At 44.7% G+C, this 16,311-nt stretch overlaps 2 protein-coding genes across 7 annotated transcripts in view; one reads left to right on the top strand and one right to left on the bottom strand.

Moving 5' to 3' along the window:
- LOC130297228 (oocyte zinc finger protein XlCOF7.1-like) overlaps positions 1–15,859 on the bottom strand; it is a 35,314-nt gene extending 19,455 nt beyond the window's left edge. Inside the window, exons 1-5 of one of the 2 annotated variants that reach the window (XM_056549439.1) lie at positions 15,699–15,859; positions 3,054–3,180; positions 2,291–2,419; positions 231–357; positions 80–147 (exon numbers count right to left, since the gene is read on the bottom strand). In XM_056549439.1, the coding sequence (XP_056405414.1) occupies positions 80–147; positions 231–357; positions 2,291–2,419; positions 3,054–3,149 (420 nt within the window). In that variant the 5' untranslated portion in view covers positions 3,150–3,180; positions 15,699–15,859. The remainder of the gene's footprint in view (positions 1–79; positions 148–230; positions 358–2,290; positions 2,420–3,053; positions 3,181–15,698) is intronic. The other variant, XM_056549449.1, reaches the window with a different exon arrangement.
- A 215-nt stretch (positions 15,860–16,074) lies between these two features.
- Positions 16,075–16,311, top strand: part of LOC130296575 (oocyte zinc finger protein XlCOF6-like) — a 52,080-nt gene continuing 51,843 nt past the window's right edge. For 2 of the 5 annotated variants that reach the window (XM_056548266.1, XM_056548284.1), the window contains exon 1: positions 16,075–16,185. Coding sequence is in view for 2 of the 5 variants with exons in the window: in XM_056548303.1 (XP_056404278.1) it covers positions 16,117–16,185 (69 nt within the window). In the remaining 3 variants the exon portion in view is untranslated. The remainder of the gene's footprint in view (positions 16,186–16,311) is intronic. The other 3 variants (XM_056548303.1, XM_056548257.1, XM_056548295.1) reach the window with 2 other exon arrangements.

Here is a 16,311-nt window from a genome sequence, read left to right as displayed (position 1 = left end):
TAATACTGTAGGATAAAACAAGACTGAACACAAGAGCTTCACAGCCCTTCTACAGATCATAGGGAATATCTCCATCTACCTGATCCTGATCCTGTGGAAGAAGAGGACGGGGACACCTCTCTGCTGCTGTTCTCTTACTGGATCTGACTGTAGGGAACACATACAGAGACTGAATTCATTCTTTACATACAAATAATGAGAGGACGTGTGTATATAGTCATGTCTATTACCTGCTGATGTGAGGGGCTGCTGATCCTCCATCATCACCTGATCCTTGTACTGATCCTTGTGTCCTTCTACATACTCCCACTCCTCCATGGAGAAATAGACCGCCACGTCCTGACACCTTATAGGAACCTGACACATAATGATACAGTCATCACCCCGACCCCTCCAGTGGTGTTACTGTATAATGTCCCAGCATTCCCAGCAGTGTCACCTCTCCAGTCATCACCAGACCCCTCCATTACTGTATAATGTCCCAGCATTCCCAGCAGTGTCACCTCTCCAGTCATCACCAGACCCCTCCATTACTGTATAATGTCCCAGCATTCCCAGCAGTGTCACCTCTCCATTCATCACCAGACCCCTCCATTACTGTATAATGTCCCAGCATTCCCAGCAGTGTCACCTCTCCAGTCATCACCAGACCCCTCCATTACTGTATAATGTCCCAGCAGTGTCACCTCTCCAGTTCCCCACCATTCCCAGCAGTGTCACCTCTCCAGTCATCACCAGACCCCTCCATTACTGTATAATGTCCCAGCATTCCCAGCAGTGTCACCTCTCCAGTCATCACCAGACCCCTCCATTACTGTATAATGTCCCAGCATTCCCAGCAGTGTCACCTCTCCAGTCATCACCAGACCCCTCCATTACTGTATAATGTCCCAGCAGTGTCACCTCTCCAGTTCCCCACCATTCCCAGCAGTGTCACCTCTCCAGTCATCACCAGACCCCTCCATTACTGTATAATGTCCCAGCATTCCCAGCAGTGTCACCTCTCCAGTCATCACCAGACCCCTCCATTACTGTATAATGTCCCAGCATTCCCAGCAGTGTCACCTCTCCAGTCATCACCAGACCCCTCCATTACTGTATAATGTCCCAGCATTCCCAGCAGTGTCACCTCTCCAGTCATCACCAGACCCCTCCATTACTGTATAATGTCCCAGCATTCCCAGCAGTGTCACCTCTCCAGTCATCACCAGACCCCTCCATTACTGTATAATGTCCCAGCAGTGTCACCTCTCCAGTCATCACCAGACCCCTCCATTACTGTATAATGTCCCAGCAGTGTCACCTCTCCAGTCATCACCAGACCCCTCCATTACTGTATAATGTCCCAGCAGTGTCACCTCTCCAGTCATCACCAGACCCCTCCATTACTGTATAATGTCCCAGCAGTGTCACCTCTCCAGTCATCACCAGACCCCTCCATTACTGTATAATGTCCCAGCAGTGTCACCTCTCCAGTCATCACCAGACCCCTCCATTACTGTATAATGTCCCAGCAGTGTCACCTCTCCAGTCATCACCAGACCCCTCCATTACTGTATAATGTCCCAGCAGTGTCACCTCTCCAGTCATCACCAGACCCCTCCATTACTGTATAATGTCCCAGCAGTGTCACCTCTCCAGTCATCACCAGACCCCTCCATTACTGTATAATGTCCCAGCATTCCCAGCAGGGTCACCTCTCCAGTCATCACCAGACCCCTCCATTACTGTATAATGTCCCAGCAGTGTCACCTCTCCAGTCATCACCAGACCCCTCCATTACTGTATAATGTCCCAGCATTCCCAGCAGTGTCACCTCTCCAGTCATCACCAGACCCCCCCATTACTGTATAATGTCCCAGCAGTATCACCTCTCCAGTCATCACCAGACCCCTCCATTACTGTATAATGTCCCAGCATTCCCAGCAGTGTCACCTCTCCAGTCATAACCAGACCCCTCCATTTCTGTATAATGTCCCAGCATTCCCAGCAGTGTCACCTCTCCAGTACTGTATAATGTCCCAGCAGTGTCACCTCTCCAGTCATCACCAGACCCCTCCATTACTGTATAATGTCCCAGCATTCCCAGCAGTGTCACCTCTCCAGTCATCACCAGACCCCTCCATTACTGTATAATGTCCCAGCATTCCCAGCAGGGTCACCTCTCCAGTCATCACCAGACCCCTCCATTACTGTATAATGTCCCAGCATTCCCAGCAGGGTCACCTCTCCAGTCATCACCAGACCCCTCCATTACTGTATAATGTCCCAGCATTCCCAGAATTGTTACCTCTTCAGTCAGCAGCTCCATCATCTTTTTGGTGAGCTCTAGGATCTTCTGTTCATTTATTTTCTTGTGTGCCTCAGAAACTGGGGCCCGACAGCGCCCACTAGAGGACTTCTTCACTACTGTGTAATCCTGTGTATGGAGAGACACATTAATATCACTACATACATTCCCAGAATCCCTCACCTCTCCAGTCATATCCATCTGTTATTACATATATAAGAATGAGGTCATGTGACATCACTCCCAGAATCCCTCACCTCTCCAGTCATATCCATCTGTTATTACATAGATAAGAATGAGGTCATGTGACATCACTCCCAGAATCCCTCACCTCTCCAGTCATATCCATCTGTTATTACATAGATAAGAATGAGGTCATGTGACATCACTCCCAGAATCCCTCACCTTTCCAGTCATATCCATAGATAAGAATGAGGTCATGTGACATCACTCCCAGAATCCCTCACCTCTCCAGTCATATCCATCTGTTATTACAGAGATAAGAATGAGGTCATGTGACATCACTCCCAGAATCCCTCACCTCTCCAGTCATATCCATCTGTTATTACAGATATAAGAATGAGGTCATGTGACATCACTCCCAGAATCCCTCACCTCCCCAGTCATATCCATCTGTTATTACATAGATAAGAATGAGGTCATGTGACATCACTCCCAGAATCCCTCACCTCTCCAGTCATATCCATCTGTTATTACATAGATAAGAATGAGGTCATGTGACATCACTCCCAGAATCCCTCACCTCTCCAGTAAGCCGGAAGAGTATCTCTAGGGCGAGGCTTATTATCCTGTCGGCCATGTTGTTTCTGTCTCTCTCCATCGTTGATCGGTCAATCATAAAAATACATAAAAGATATCGGCAGTGGAGTCTGAACGGAAGGAAGATAAGAAGATAATTTAAAACCACATATAAAACACAAGCTAAAACTCTACATCATCTTAACAGTTTCCATCCCGATGTAGTTTTGTTACATGAAACTCATCCTACAGAGGAGGATTTGTTTATTTTTTTATTATAATATTTTTTATTGAATTTTTTTTTACAATGTTATACATCAAACAAAAAATAAAAGGAGCATAGAAACAAGGCACATATACAATGGTTGGTTTGCAATCTGTAAATACAGTTAGTACATAGTAAATAGTTAGTATGGTCGAAAAAAGACAGACGTCCATCAAGTTCAACCAAGGAATTGAAGGGAAGGGGTGTGGTTGGATGAACATAGCTCTGGCAGTACCAAAACATAGGGTTCAGCATAATAAAGATGGATATAGATCCGGATTGTACTCTACTAGATACATATTAAGCTTCAGTAATAAAAAAAAAAATATATATATAATATATATATATATATATATATATATATATATATATATATATATATATATATATATATATACATACACACACACACACACACACACGCACGCTGGGGCAAAAAAGTATTTAGTCAGCCACCAATTGTGCAAGTTCTCCCTCTTAAAAAGATCAGAGGCTGTAACTGTCATCATAGGTGATAACCTCAACCATGAGAGACAGAATGAGAAAACAAATCCATAAAATTAGATTGTCTGATTTTTAAAGAATTTATTTGCAAATTATGGTGGAGAATAAGTATGTGGTCAATAACAAAAGCTCATCTCAATACTTTGTTATATCCCCTTGTTGGCAATGACAAAGGTCAAATGTTTTCTGTAAGTCTTCACAAGGTTTTCACACACTGTTGCTGGTATTTTGGCCCATTCCTCCATGCAAATCTCCTCTAGAGCAGTGATGTTTTGGGGCTGTTACTGGGCAACATGGACTTTCAACTCCCTCCAAAGGTTTTCTATGGGGTTTAGATCTGGAGACTGGCTAGGCCACTGCAGGACCTTGAAATGCTTCTTACGAAGCCACTCCTTCATGCCCGGGAGGTGTGTTTGGGATCATTGTCATGCTGAAAGACCCAGCCATGTTTCATCTTCAATGCCTTTGCTGATGGAAGGAGGTTTTCACTCAAAATCTCACAATACATGGCCCTATTCATTCTTTCCTTTACACGGATCAGTCGTCCTGGTCCCTTGGCAGAAAAACAGCCCCAAAGCATGATGTTTCCACCCCCCATGCTTCACAGTAGGTATGGTGTTCTTTCGATGTAACTCAGAAATTTTTCTCCTCTAAACACGACAAGTTGAGTTTTTACCAAAAAGTTCTACTTTGGTTTCATCTGACCATATGACATGCTCCAAAAATACTCTTCTGGATCATCCAAAGGCTCTGTAGCAAACTTCAGATTGGCCCGGACATGTACTGGCTTAAGCAGGGTGGCAGGTCTGGCACTGCATGATTTGAGTCCCTGGCGGCATAGTGTGTTACTGATGGTAGCCTTTGTTACTTTGTTCCCAGCTCTTTGCAGGTCATTCAGTAGGTCCCCCCGTGTGGTTCTGGGATTTCTGCTCACTTTTCTTGTGAACATTTTGACACCATGGGGTGAGATCTTGCATGAAGCCCCAGATCGAGGGAGATTATCATTGGTCTTGTATGTCTTCCATTTTTTTTTAAAATTGCTCCCACAGTTGATTTCTTCACACCAAGCTCCTTGCCTATTGCGGATTCAGTCTGCCCAGCCTGGTGCCTGTCTGCAATTTTGTTTCTGGTGTCCTTCGACAGCTCTATGGTCTTGGCCATAGTAGAGTTTGGAGTGTGACTGTTTGAGGTTGTGGATAGGTGTCCAGGGGTGTGGAAATTTTATAAAAAAAACTACTTGTCCACGGGACTAAAATGGAGCAAAATCTACTTGTCCCTCATGACGATCCACTTGTCCGGGCCAATTTTCGCTTTTACGCTCTCATTTTTTCCTCCTCGCCCTATAATAGCCGTAACTACCTACTATAATGATACCTTTTAATTTTTCAATAACATTCTCTGAACCAAAAAAAATATATAAATATATATTAAGGGAAGTGAAATTGAAATAGTAAAAGATAATTTAGCAGATTTGGTGGTTTTCGTTTCTGCGCCATTTACCTTGTGGTTGAGGTAACAGGTTAGTTTTATACTTTAGGCGCCTGATTACAGCAATACCTGATTTGTATCGTTTACGTCATGTTTTACTAATTCTGGACTTTTTCTAATTTTTTTTAACTGCCATATTTTAACCCCTGCAGCTTTATTTTTTTTCCGCATACCAGGCTGTATGAGGGCTCATTTTTTGCGCCATAATCTGTTTTTTGTATCGGTACCATTTTGGTATTGATCTGACTTTTTAATCGCTTTTTAACTTTTTTTTTCTGGGATAATATAAAAATTTCAAATCTGTGGTTTGGTATTTTTTTTTTACATTTACCATATGGGATACATAATGTTATATTTTCATAGGTTGTACAATTACGCACGAAGCGATACCAAATATGTTTATTTTTATTATGTTTGCATGTTTTTATATAGGAAAAGGGGGTGATTTGAACTTTTAACATGGAAGGGGTTAATGCAGTGGTCTTCAAACTGTGGCCCTCCAGATGTTGCAAAACTACAACTCCCAGCATGCCCGGACAGCCAACGGCTGTCCTGGCATGCTGGGAATTGTAGTTTTGTAACATCTGGAGGGGCACAGTTTGAAGACCACTAGGTTAATGTGTGTCTTTAAAACTTTTATTAAAACTTATTTATTATTATTATTATTTTTTTGACATTTTATTAGACTTATGAGGAATCATTAGATTCCTCAGACAGATGAATAGATTCTATTGAACTCCATTGATCTGTGTGCTCTGTGATCCATTGATAGAGCCTGGTCCAGCCAGGATCTATCAATGACAGAGCCGGGACAGGAGGAAGCAGAGGTAAGCCCTCCGGCTACCTCTATAGTGGATCGCCCCCCTGCGATCGCGCTGCGGGGGGCGATCCACCCCACTAGCCCACCAGGGAGCGTTCACATCTACCTTTAGACGCCGCTGTCAGCTTTGATAGCGGCGATCTAAAGGGTAAATAGCCAGCCGCGGCGATCGCCGCATGCTGGCTATTAGCGGCGGCCCCCGGCTACTGAGAACAGCCGGGGGCTGCAGAGTATGGAGCGGGCAGGAATCCCGAGCCCACTCCATACTCCCCTGTGAGCGCCGCATACAGTCTCCCCGTGCAGACGTGCGGGGAGTGAAGACAGAGGACGCAGGTCTGCACGGGGAGAAATAAGCCACGCCCCCTCATCTCCCTCCCCCCCGCACGTCTGCAGAAGACACATACACAGCTTCTCATCTCCCCTGCTCTGCTACACAGGCTGCAGAGTATGGAGCGGGCAGGAGTCGGCAGCCCGCTCCATACAGACTGCAGATCGCCGCACTTGTCAGGTCCGGCCCTGCTTGCCCGAAGCCGGGCTAAGGGCCTGACAAATTCACCTGCCCGGCGCCCAAAACTGCTAGTCCCGGGCATCGGGCGATAGAAATTCCACATCCCTGGGTGTCTTTTATACTGATAAGTTCAAACAGGAGCCATTAATACAGGTAACAAGTGGAGGACAGAGGAGACTCTTGAAGAAGTTACAGGTCTGTGAGAGCCAGAAATCTTGCTCGTTTGTTGGTGACCAAATACATTTCCCACCATGATTTGCAAATAAATTCTTTAGAAATCAGACAATGTGATTTTATGGATTTGTTTTTTCTCATTCTGTCTCTCATAGTTGAGGTTATAACCTATGATGAAAATGACAGGCCTCTCATCTTTTTAAGTGGGAGAACTTGCACAATTGGTGGCTGACTAAATACTATTTTGCCCCATTGTATGTATATTTAATCAAAGTAACAACAATAACTTAGTTGATGTAATCTTGAAATAGGATATGAACGCAACACTCACCAGGTTCTTTTCGAGCATGTATCCTCTCTATTCGGACATAAAGTGCATCGGCATGTACAGGCGGGGAGTAGGTGAATACACACGCAGGGGAAAAGGAGAAGGCAACGGACCTTCGTCTCCTCCTTTCCCCCTGCGTGTGTATTCACCTACTCCCCGCCTGTACATGCCGATGCACTTTATGTCCGAATAAGAGGATACATGCTGGAAAAGAACCTGGTGAGTGCTGCCTTTATATTCTATTTCGAAATTGCATTATCAGAAGGCTTGGTTTCCTTCACGCTACGGCACGTCAGTTACCATTAAGGCTATATCGCTGTCATGTCCCGCATAGTGCAGTTCACGTCTTACTGAGTAGAAGGGACCTTTTTGGTGGCGCCGGGTATTAACTCTATATGGCTACTGTCTCAATAACTTAGCTGAATTCACGGACCAAGACATGAAAATCTTTGAAGGAGTGGGTCACCTATTAGTTTGTGTGGAGATAATATAAATCAGTTAAATTCTAGAGTAACTATTAACCCAAATTTACATTAACTATTAATCCTTTTTAACAAGGAATCAGTATCCTTATTCAATGTAGAGGATATTTTGTACTCGTGCCAGCAGTTGGCGTTGCAGGGATATTCCCCTGTGTTTGTAAAATTTAGGTCCGAACGCTCGTGCGGGCTTCGGGGGTCGCCACGCCCACTCGTGGCATCACGCCCCGCCCCCTTGATGTAAGTCTATAGGAGAATTCACAGAAATAGATTATTATTTATAATGTACCAGTCAAAATTGAAAATCACAGAAAACATTAAAACTTTGCTTTAATTATATCACTTTAAAATATATAGACCATCAAAAAAAACACATAACAATTCTGGTGTTGTACCCAAATATCGTACATCCAACCAGAAGAGACAACATTTTTTACATCTCGGTCATTCAGACCACTTTATGCTGCACCGTGACTAAGATAAGTTGGCCATTTGCAGCCTTACAGAGAAGAAAACACAATCCCCCGATCCAGCAGCAGTAAAGCAATTGTAAACAAATTATAAAGGATATAAACAATATAAACAGGGTATCCTAGAATAAAGGATGGGTGTGAGGGCAGGGTAGGTAGGGGTGGGACCTGGGGGTAGCACGGGCTGGATATTGAGTGCCCCTGTGGCTATCCTGACCCTAGGTGGTCACCCTACTCTAGGCCTAAACCTAGGCGGAGTGAACGGGCAGCCCCGCTCTGGAACCTACCCTGATGTGCCCTAGAACACCCTATTTCAGAGACTGGGGCGCCCTGTCTAACTCGGTGGACAGGGAGGATGTCCTAACCTAAAATTAGGTATCAATGGCAATGCTGCTCCACAAATCACTGCTCATTACACAAAGCTGGAATACCTAGTTGCTATAGACAACCGCAGCAGATGTTAATGGCAATGCTGCTCCACAACTCACTGCTCAATGCAGACCAGTGAGGAAAAAAATTTAACCATTGGTTGCTACGGGCAACCAAAATGGTTCACAGCTCAAGGTAGATATCAACCGGGTGGCTTTCTGTGTAGCTCACCATTCAGAACCACAAGAATCAGGGTACAGAGTCATACAGGACATAAAGTTGCAGATATAGGTATACACAAAGGAAAGAGCCGTGGGATACTTATCAAGGCTGCTGGAGGACCGCAGTCCCTACGCGTTTCACCCCCAGTTCTTCAGGGGACAATGGAGGGGTGATATGATGCAAGTGGACAATCCCATAATGGCGGATGGAGAACAGTAGGGTGGAAGACTGCTGGTGGCCATGTTACACTGTGCCTCCCTGAGGCTTAAATGGAGATCCCAGACCCTCCCCTAACAATGCTTTGTCCAATCACGCTGCTGTTTGAAAGCATCGGACTTACCTGATATTTCCGTGCCGGCAAATGCATTATACTGCGGAAGCGGCTTCAGACGCCGAAGTCCCGCTGGTGTGAAGCGCGAGATTCCGGAAGTAAAGAAACAGCACGTGTATGTGCGCATCAGATGACCAGGATCCTCGCGTCATGCGATACGTAACGTGGGACACAACTCCCATAGTGGGCGGGTATAATGGAAGTGGCCTACTAACAGAGGTAGGTTAGAAGTGCGCATGCTCCATCCACAGTCCAAATGCTAAGTGTGAATATAAACCTGTTGTTCATAGAACTGAGGATGCAATATTGTGGATCATAATTAGAAGTTAAAAGATGTAGAGAAAACCACCTTAGATGAAAAAATTGACAAAAATATGAATATGGGGGATATAGAGGTACTGGCTCACAGAGTAGGCACAGTTTCACGTTTCCACAAATAGGACCTTCTGTCCCTACTGTTACTCAAGGTCCAGCCTATAATCATAGACAGAACATAGATGGGTCTGTTGGTTCCGATTTGCACCAACTGACACTTTTAATAAGAAAAATAAACGTAATATTGTAAAAGATATAAGGTGGACCTAAAATGTGTCCAACATAAATACAGAAAATGGCACCTTTTTCGTGCCAATGGGCATGGAGTTTTGGGAAACTGGTGGCCCAATGGTGCCTAGGCATTATCTGTCATAATACCTATTAGGGCTCACCTATGCCATAGAATCTAGGATAAAGATAGACTGTTTACAGAACTGACCATTAAATGTAAGACGTGAAGGATAGAATTTCATTTGAACCTAATGGGGCAGTGGATTTAAATTTATATATCCAAAATGTTTCTTTCTGGAATAGGCGACGATCCAAATTCCCTCCTCTTGGAGAAGGACGCACTACTTCCAGAGCTGAGAAAGAACAGGTTTTTGGGTTCCCACCATGTACTTCATGAACATGTCGTGCAATTGGAGTGTCCCGTCTATGGGAAATGTCGTTTATATGTTCGCAGATTCTGCGGCGAAACTCTCTTGTGGTTTTTCCAATGTAGTCCTTAGGACATCCACATTGGCATAGGTACACCACCCCCTTTGTGCGGCAGTTCACGAAATCCCTCAAAAAGAATTGTTCACCAGTGACTGAGCTAGTGTAGCTTTTAGTTTTTCTCATGAACTCACAAGCTTTACAGCCACTACATCTACAAGCCACTACAAGTCTATAGGAGGGGGCGTGGTGACCCCTGAAGCCCACACCAGTGTTCGTAACGAAATGTTATTAATGCTGGGGAGTGGAGTACCCCTTTAATACCATGAACTATTTCTTTGATAGTTGGGATCATCGCTGTGTTCCATTTTTTAAGTATACCTTGATAGACAGTTATAAGGGTATGAAGTATGGTAGTCCTATGGTAATAGGAACGAATATTAAAATGTTTACATTGAGTAGTGCCAAAGGGGCATTAAGAATCACCGGGAATCCACAGTGTAGATAGAAACCTGCCCACTTTCCCCCCAAAATTCAAGTATTTTTTGGCAGAACCACCAGACATGGATTCCAACCTCCTGACACCTCCAACACTTATCTGAAACATCCGAGAAATGAACAAGTTGAGATGTTGTAAGATACCACCAGTACATGTCGAAATGGTGTAATATACCACCTGGATAGACGTTTTTTGGAGGTTTCTCTTTTTTTTTTTTATTAGAAATTTTTATTGAAATTTTTTTTTCAAAACGAGCAGCATACAAAAACAGAACAAACAAATAAACCCAGAAAACCCATCCAACCCACACAGAAATCTCCCCCTCCCCCCCAACCCCCGTGTCCGTCCTTCACAGCAGGGAAAACAAAAACAGTGCAATACAATGACTTGTCTCACAAGCGAGAAGCATGGCAAAGGCAAAAAACATATATAGAAATACCGTATGAACTTCACATGAGAGAAAATGCAAGATCAAATAGCACAAAAACGGGGGCTATAAGCAAGTGACATATGTAACCCGAACACAGAAAGCAGGAAATTATACGGCAGACACCACATCAAGGCAAGCACAAAACAGAAGTGTAAACAAGACAAGGATAATCTACAAGCCAAACACAGACAATATTAGTGGTGAGATCCCCCTAAACCCTCCCCCCAGGAAACACCTCGATGGGATTTCTTTGCAAGTAGGTGGATTGCAGACCAGGGGTATCAATCCATGGCCCCCATACGGATCGATTTTACGCTTGCCTTTTCTCTTAAAATATACACCCTTTTCCAGTCTAATATGATTTAATTTTGCAATCAATTCGGATATAGTGGGTGAGGAAGCCCGCAACCAAATGCTGTGCAATTAGTTACGAGCTTGGTACAAAATCCTACTAATACCAATGTATAAGCCACCATCCTCATCCAGCCCCTCCAGATATCGCAAAGCACTTGTCAGAGCGGACAAACCTAACGGACAACCAAACACCCGGCAAATCAGTTGACAAACATTATTCCAAAAATGTGTAAGGTGAGTACAGTCCCACATCACATGAAGGAAGTGAGCATCGGTCAAGGAACAACAGGGACAGCAGGAATCCGGCTGCACCCCAATCCTATGCAAGAAGGCAGGAGTACGATACACGCAGTGTAGTAGAAATATTTTGGACAACTGGGGGGCTTCCGACACTGCAAGCCGCAGGGTCATAGACATAATATGTGTCCATTGCTCATCCGGCATAGGACCCATATCCACCTCCTATTTATCCTTAATACTCAACGGATAGGCCTCAAGATAAGAGGACAGCAGTTCCCTATACAACACAGATATCACACCTTTAGTAGAAATTTGAGTGAATAACTCATTTACCACCACGGATCACAAGCTCGAGACTGTGCATCAAGGGCATGTCGCAGTTGTAGATAACGATTAAAAAAAAAAAAATTTAAATAAAATGAGTGAGGCAGAATAAATTCCTCCCATAATTGAGCAAATTACTTCAGGATCTGCCCATCATATAGCTGTGAGAGATATAAAACCCCATGGGTAATCCAAAGAGAAATATGAGGTAACAAACACAATTCAGGTAAACCAGGATTATGCCAAAGAGGAGAATATGTAACAAATTTAGGATAATGCATAAGGGGCCCTAAATTTCATCCACACTTTTCGAATAAGTACAAAAGGTAGGAGGGAGATCCTGGGGCCATGTCCATGTAGCCATTTCCAGCAAATATATAGGGGCCACTTTACCAACACGCCTTGAGACTAGATCACCTGTACGCCCCATAGTAGCAAAATGCGCCCACCCCTTCAACTGCTGAACCTGCGACTCTTAAGAGTATAGCCAAGGATTTGGAATAGACAAACCACCCGCCTCTTTGCCACGTTGCAATGTTTCAAGACGAATCCTAGCCGACTTGCCATTCATAATAAGCTCCCTAAACAATGACTGAATCCTAAGAAAATATTTCACAGGAATCCAAACAGGTGTATTATGTAGAATGTACAACAACTGAGGCATAAGAACCATTTTAACTAGATTGGATCTACCGATCATGGAGAGAGGAAGTTTACACCAAGTAGCTACTTTACGAGAACTACGGTCTAACAATGGCGTAAGATTAAGGGTAACATAGTCCAAGGGGAGGGCCGTAACATACACACCCAGATATTTAAACTGTGTAACCACGGGAAGACCAACCCTAGCAATAACCGGTACAGAGGGAGTGGGTCAAGGGGAAGGATCGTGGACTTATCCCAATTGATAGATAAACCGGAGTGACTACCATATATTTCTATAAGGGCCATCAAGGGGGGCAAGGAGTGTCCCACATCTCCCAGGAAAAAGGAGCATATCATCTGTGTAAAGGGCAATACGCTCCTCCAGATCCCCATAACAGAAACCTTTAAATTCTGCAGAAGCTAGTGCTGGGCGGTAAGACCAAAAAAGTGTACCATAGCATTTTTCAAACTTATGGCGGTTCCACGGTATTTGTTTTCACTTATTTCCCCCTTTTCCACCATGCTCCCCCCCCCCCCTCGAATGAATTATCAGCCACAGTGCACTGGGGAACTACTCATATGACCCGCAGGTGCTGTCCTGCTTTTCCTCCCCCCCACCGAATGAATGAACTATCAGCTGCAGCGCTGTCCCCACATCAGGTACTAATCATGTTACCCGCAGGCGCTGATCTCCTTTTCCTCCTGTGAGCCGCGGTGCTGGAAATGAATGAGTTGTGAGGCGCAGGACGGAGAACAGAAGCTGTCACCTCCCCCTGCAAGCGATGAAAGCCAGTGGGCCGCGGGCGCTGTAGAACTTCTGATCAGGTTGCTGACTCCTCCTACCTGGACGTTATAGGAATTACTTATACCACATTAGAGCCCTGGGGCGGTACTGTTTTCTTTTTTTTTTTTATCCTGCCCCGGTGGATTTCTAACCATTACCGCCCGCTCCCGCAAGGTGTGTTCCACTCTCGCCCGCTCTCACAAAGTGTCTGTTGTCATTTCATAACCCCCCATGCCATTTCATAACCCCCTTGTGGCATTCCAGAGGTTTGAGGGACTGCGCAGGATTTTGCAAGATCCGCTGTATGTTCTGTGACCGCTCGCAACCACCTCATTACCGCCTGCAAGTTTTTTCTCTGGTCCAGCGGGATCCCAATCCTGATGCAGGACTGTACCCCCTCCGCATTTCCATCTGGATGTTCGTCGACAGCTCAATGAAACTCCACCGGAATGTTGGGTCGGAAGTCACCAATGTTGCTTCAGCCTCCACGATCACCAGATCCAACACGCTGCGACTCCTTTTTGTGGGAAGTACATGAAGGACTCCGTGTATCTGTCCCAAAATCCGAATGACCCCATAAATCATTAAAACAATGGAGTCCACATCCGAAGATCTGCTGGCTGCGTCTGGACAGAACTGGACCACCACCTAGATGTCTGCTGTGTCACCGATGGAAATCCCTCATTTGTAGTGTACAGATAGAACTTAGACAGGTAGTGCGTCTCTTCATCATCGTCTTGTGTTACGTTCTTTCGGTTATCAATACAGAGGCTAGGATTTTGCACCATCCTATCCGAATTATTCTGTCTATTCTTACACAGTTATTCGAATGTCAGAATCTTGAAACTTGGCCCTTCCTTAAACTCTGTTACTCCATAAGTACCTCTGCAATACGCAGGCCCGGTATTGCCCATAGGCAACTTAGGCAGCCGCCTAGAGCGTCCTCTTGATGGTCGCTAAAGACGACATGTTCTCCTTATTCTGTAGGTTGGTGTTTTCCAACCAGTGTGCCTCCAGCTGTTGCAAAACTACAGGTTGTAGTTTTGCAACAGCTGGAGGCACACTGATTGGGAAGCACTGCTGTAGTTCAATACAATAAAAAAATAACTTTATACCCAATTTATATTGTTTTTCGATGACTGTACTTTAAAAAAAATTAAATAAAACTTTTGTAACAAAATAAATGTTTACATTTCCCTATTCTGACTCCTATAATACTTTAATTTTTCCATATACGGGGCCGTATGAGGGCTTATCTTTTGCGCTGTGATTTGTAGTTTTTATCTGTTCCACTTTTTATTTATTTTTTTTTGGGTTGTGATGTGACCAAATAAAAAAAAAATTAAAAAGCAGGGCTTATTTATATTTAAAATCATTTATTATTCTTTTTACGTTTTTCTTTCTGTTTTTATAAAATGAGAAAAAGGGGCGGTCTAATTTTTTAATGGGGAGGGGCTTATTTATAAATATATATTATTCTTTAATTAAATAAAATGAGTAAAAAGGGAGGTGATCATAAATCTCATAGGGGACTATTAAAGGAGATCTACAGGATTGAACATTTTATCCCCTATCCTAAGGATAGGGGATAAGTTTCAGATCGCGGGGGATGCGACCGCTGGGGCCCCCCCGGGATCTCCCGTACGGGGCCCCGGCTCTCTGCATAGAGAGGGCGTGTTGACCACCGCACGGAGCAGCGGCCGTCGCGCCCCCTCCATTTACTGCTATGGGAGAGCCGAAGCGCTGCCTTCGGCAATTTCCAGCTCTCCCATAGCAGTGTATGGAGGGGGTGCGACGGCCGCTGCTCCGTGCGGTGGTCAACACGCCCTCTCTATGCAGAGAGCCGGGGCCCCGTACGGGAGATCGCGGGGGGGGCCCAGCGGTCAGAACCCCCGCAATCTGAAACGTATCCCCTATCCTTAAGATAGGGGATACATTTTTCAATCCCGTAGTTCGCAATCACTCGATTGCCATAAATATACATATAGACAAAGCACTGATCAGTGATATCTGCGATCTACTTGTACAGTCTGCCAGAAGGCAGACCATAGAGATGGATCCAGATGAAGCGGCATAGCGCAGGCGAGGAGACCTCCCTCCGGCGGCCATCTTGACTCATTGATAAGCGTCAATAAGCCCCTCTTTAGATGAAGTGATCGGCATTGATTACAGCATTTAAGAGGTTAACTGTGGACATCAGCGCGATTTCAAGTGTCCGCCATTAGTGGTGGGACCCCCGGTTGCTCATAGCAACTGGGAACCGACGCCTATGAATCGAGCGTAGCTCCATTGTTCACTATATAGATTAATGTAAATATATAACCTGGGGAGCTAAGATAACAGGCAGAAATTTACACCCTGCGTCCTCAAGGGGTTAAGTCTGAATATAGTCAAGTCCTGAAGGGGTTAACAATAACAATGGCGGCCTCAACCGCACACATACCTTCACTCTCGCAGAGCTGTACAGCAGCCGTGTGCTTACCCTGTCCTTACACCACCTGCCATGATGTCACAGTCATGTGATCAGTCACATGGAGAAAGAGGAGGAGGAGTCACATGATCAGGGGCTGCTGCTGTAAGCGTTAGAGCTATCTGCAGACTGGGACTCTATGCTAGAGAGGAAGCATGTGACCTCCACTTTTTTTTTTTTATTAACGCAACTTTAATATAACAAACAACATGTTTCACTATTCTGCTGAGCTCCGCCCACTGCAGTCACATGACTATCATCACAGGTCCTTCAACCACAATCTCTTTTATCCTGCTGAGCTCCGCCTCCACATGTACTGGTCACATGATTATGACATCATCACAGGTCCTAAACCTCCAGCATTTAGCAGATACATAGCAGGTCCTGGTCGATGTTGTGTGTGGAGATCTCTGCTCCTCAGTGTGTGATCCCAGTAGTAAGGAGATTACATGAGGAGGAGGTTTGTTACAGTGTGTGATCCCAGTAGTAAGGAGATTACATGAGGAGGAGGTTTGTTACAGTGTGTTATCAGTGTGTGACCCCAGTAGTAAGGAGATTACATGAGGAGGAGGTTTGTTACAGTGTG

Source organism: Hyla sarda, chromosome 1 (genome assembly GCF_029499605.1).
Source record: "Hyla sarda isolate aHylSar1 chromosome 1, aHylSar1.hap1, whole genome shotgun sequence".
NCBI classification, from domain to species: Eukaryota; Metazoa; Chordata; class Amphibia; order Anura; family Hylidae; genus Hyla; species Hyla sarda.
The sequence above is the reverse complement of the archived record's forward strand: the minus strand, read 5'-3'. Positions and strand labels throughout refer to the sequence as shown.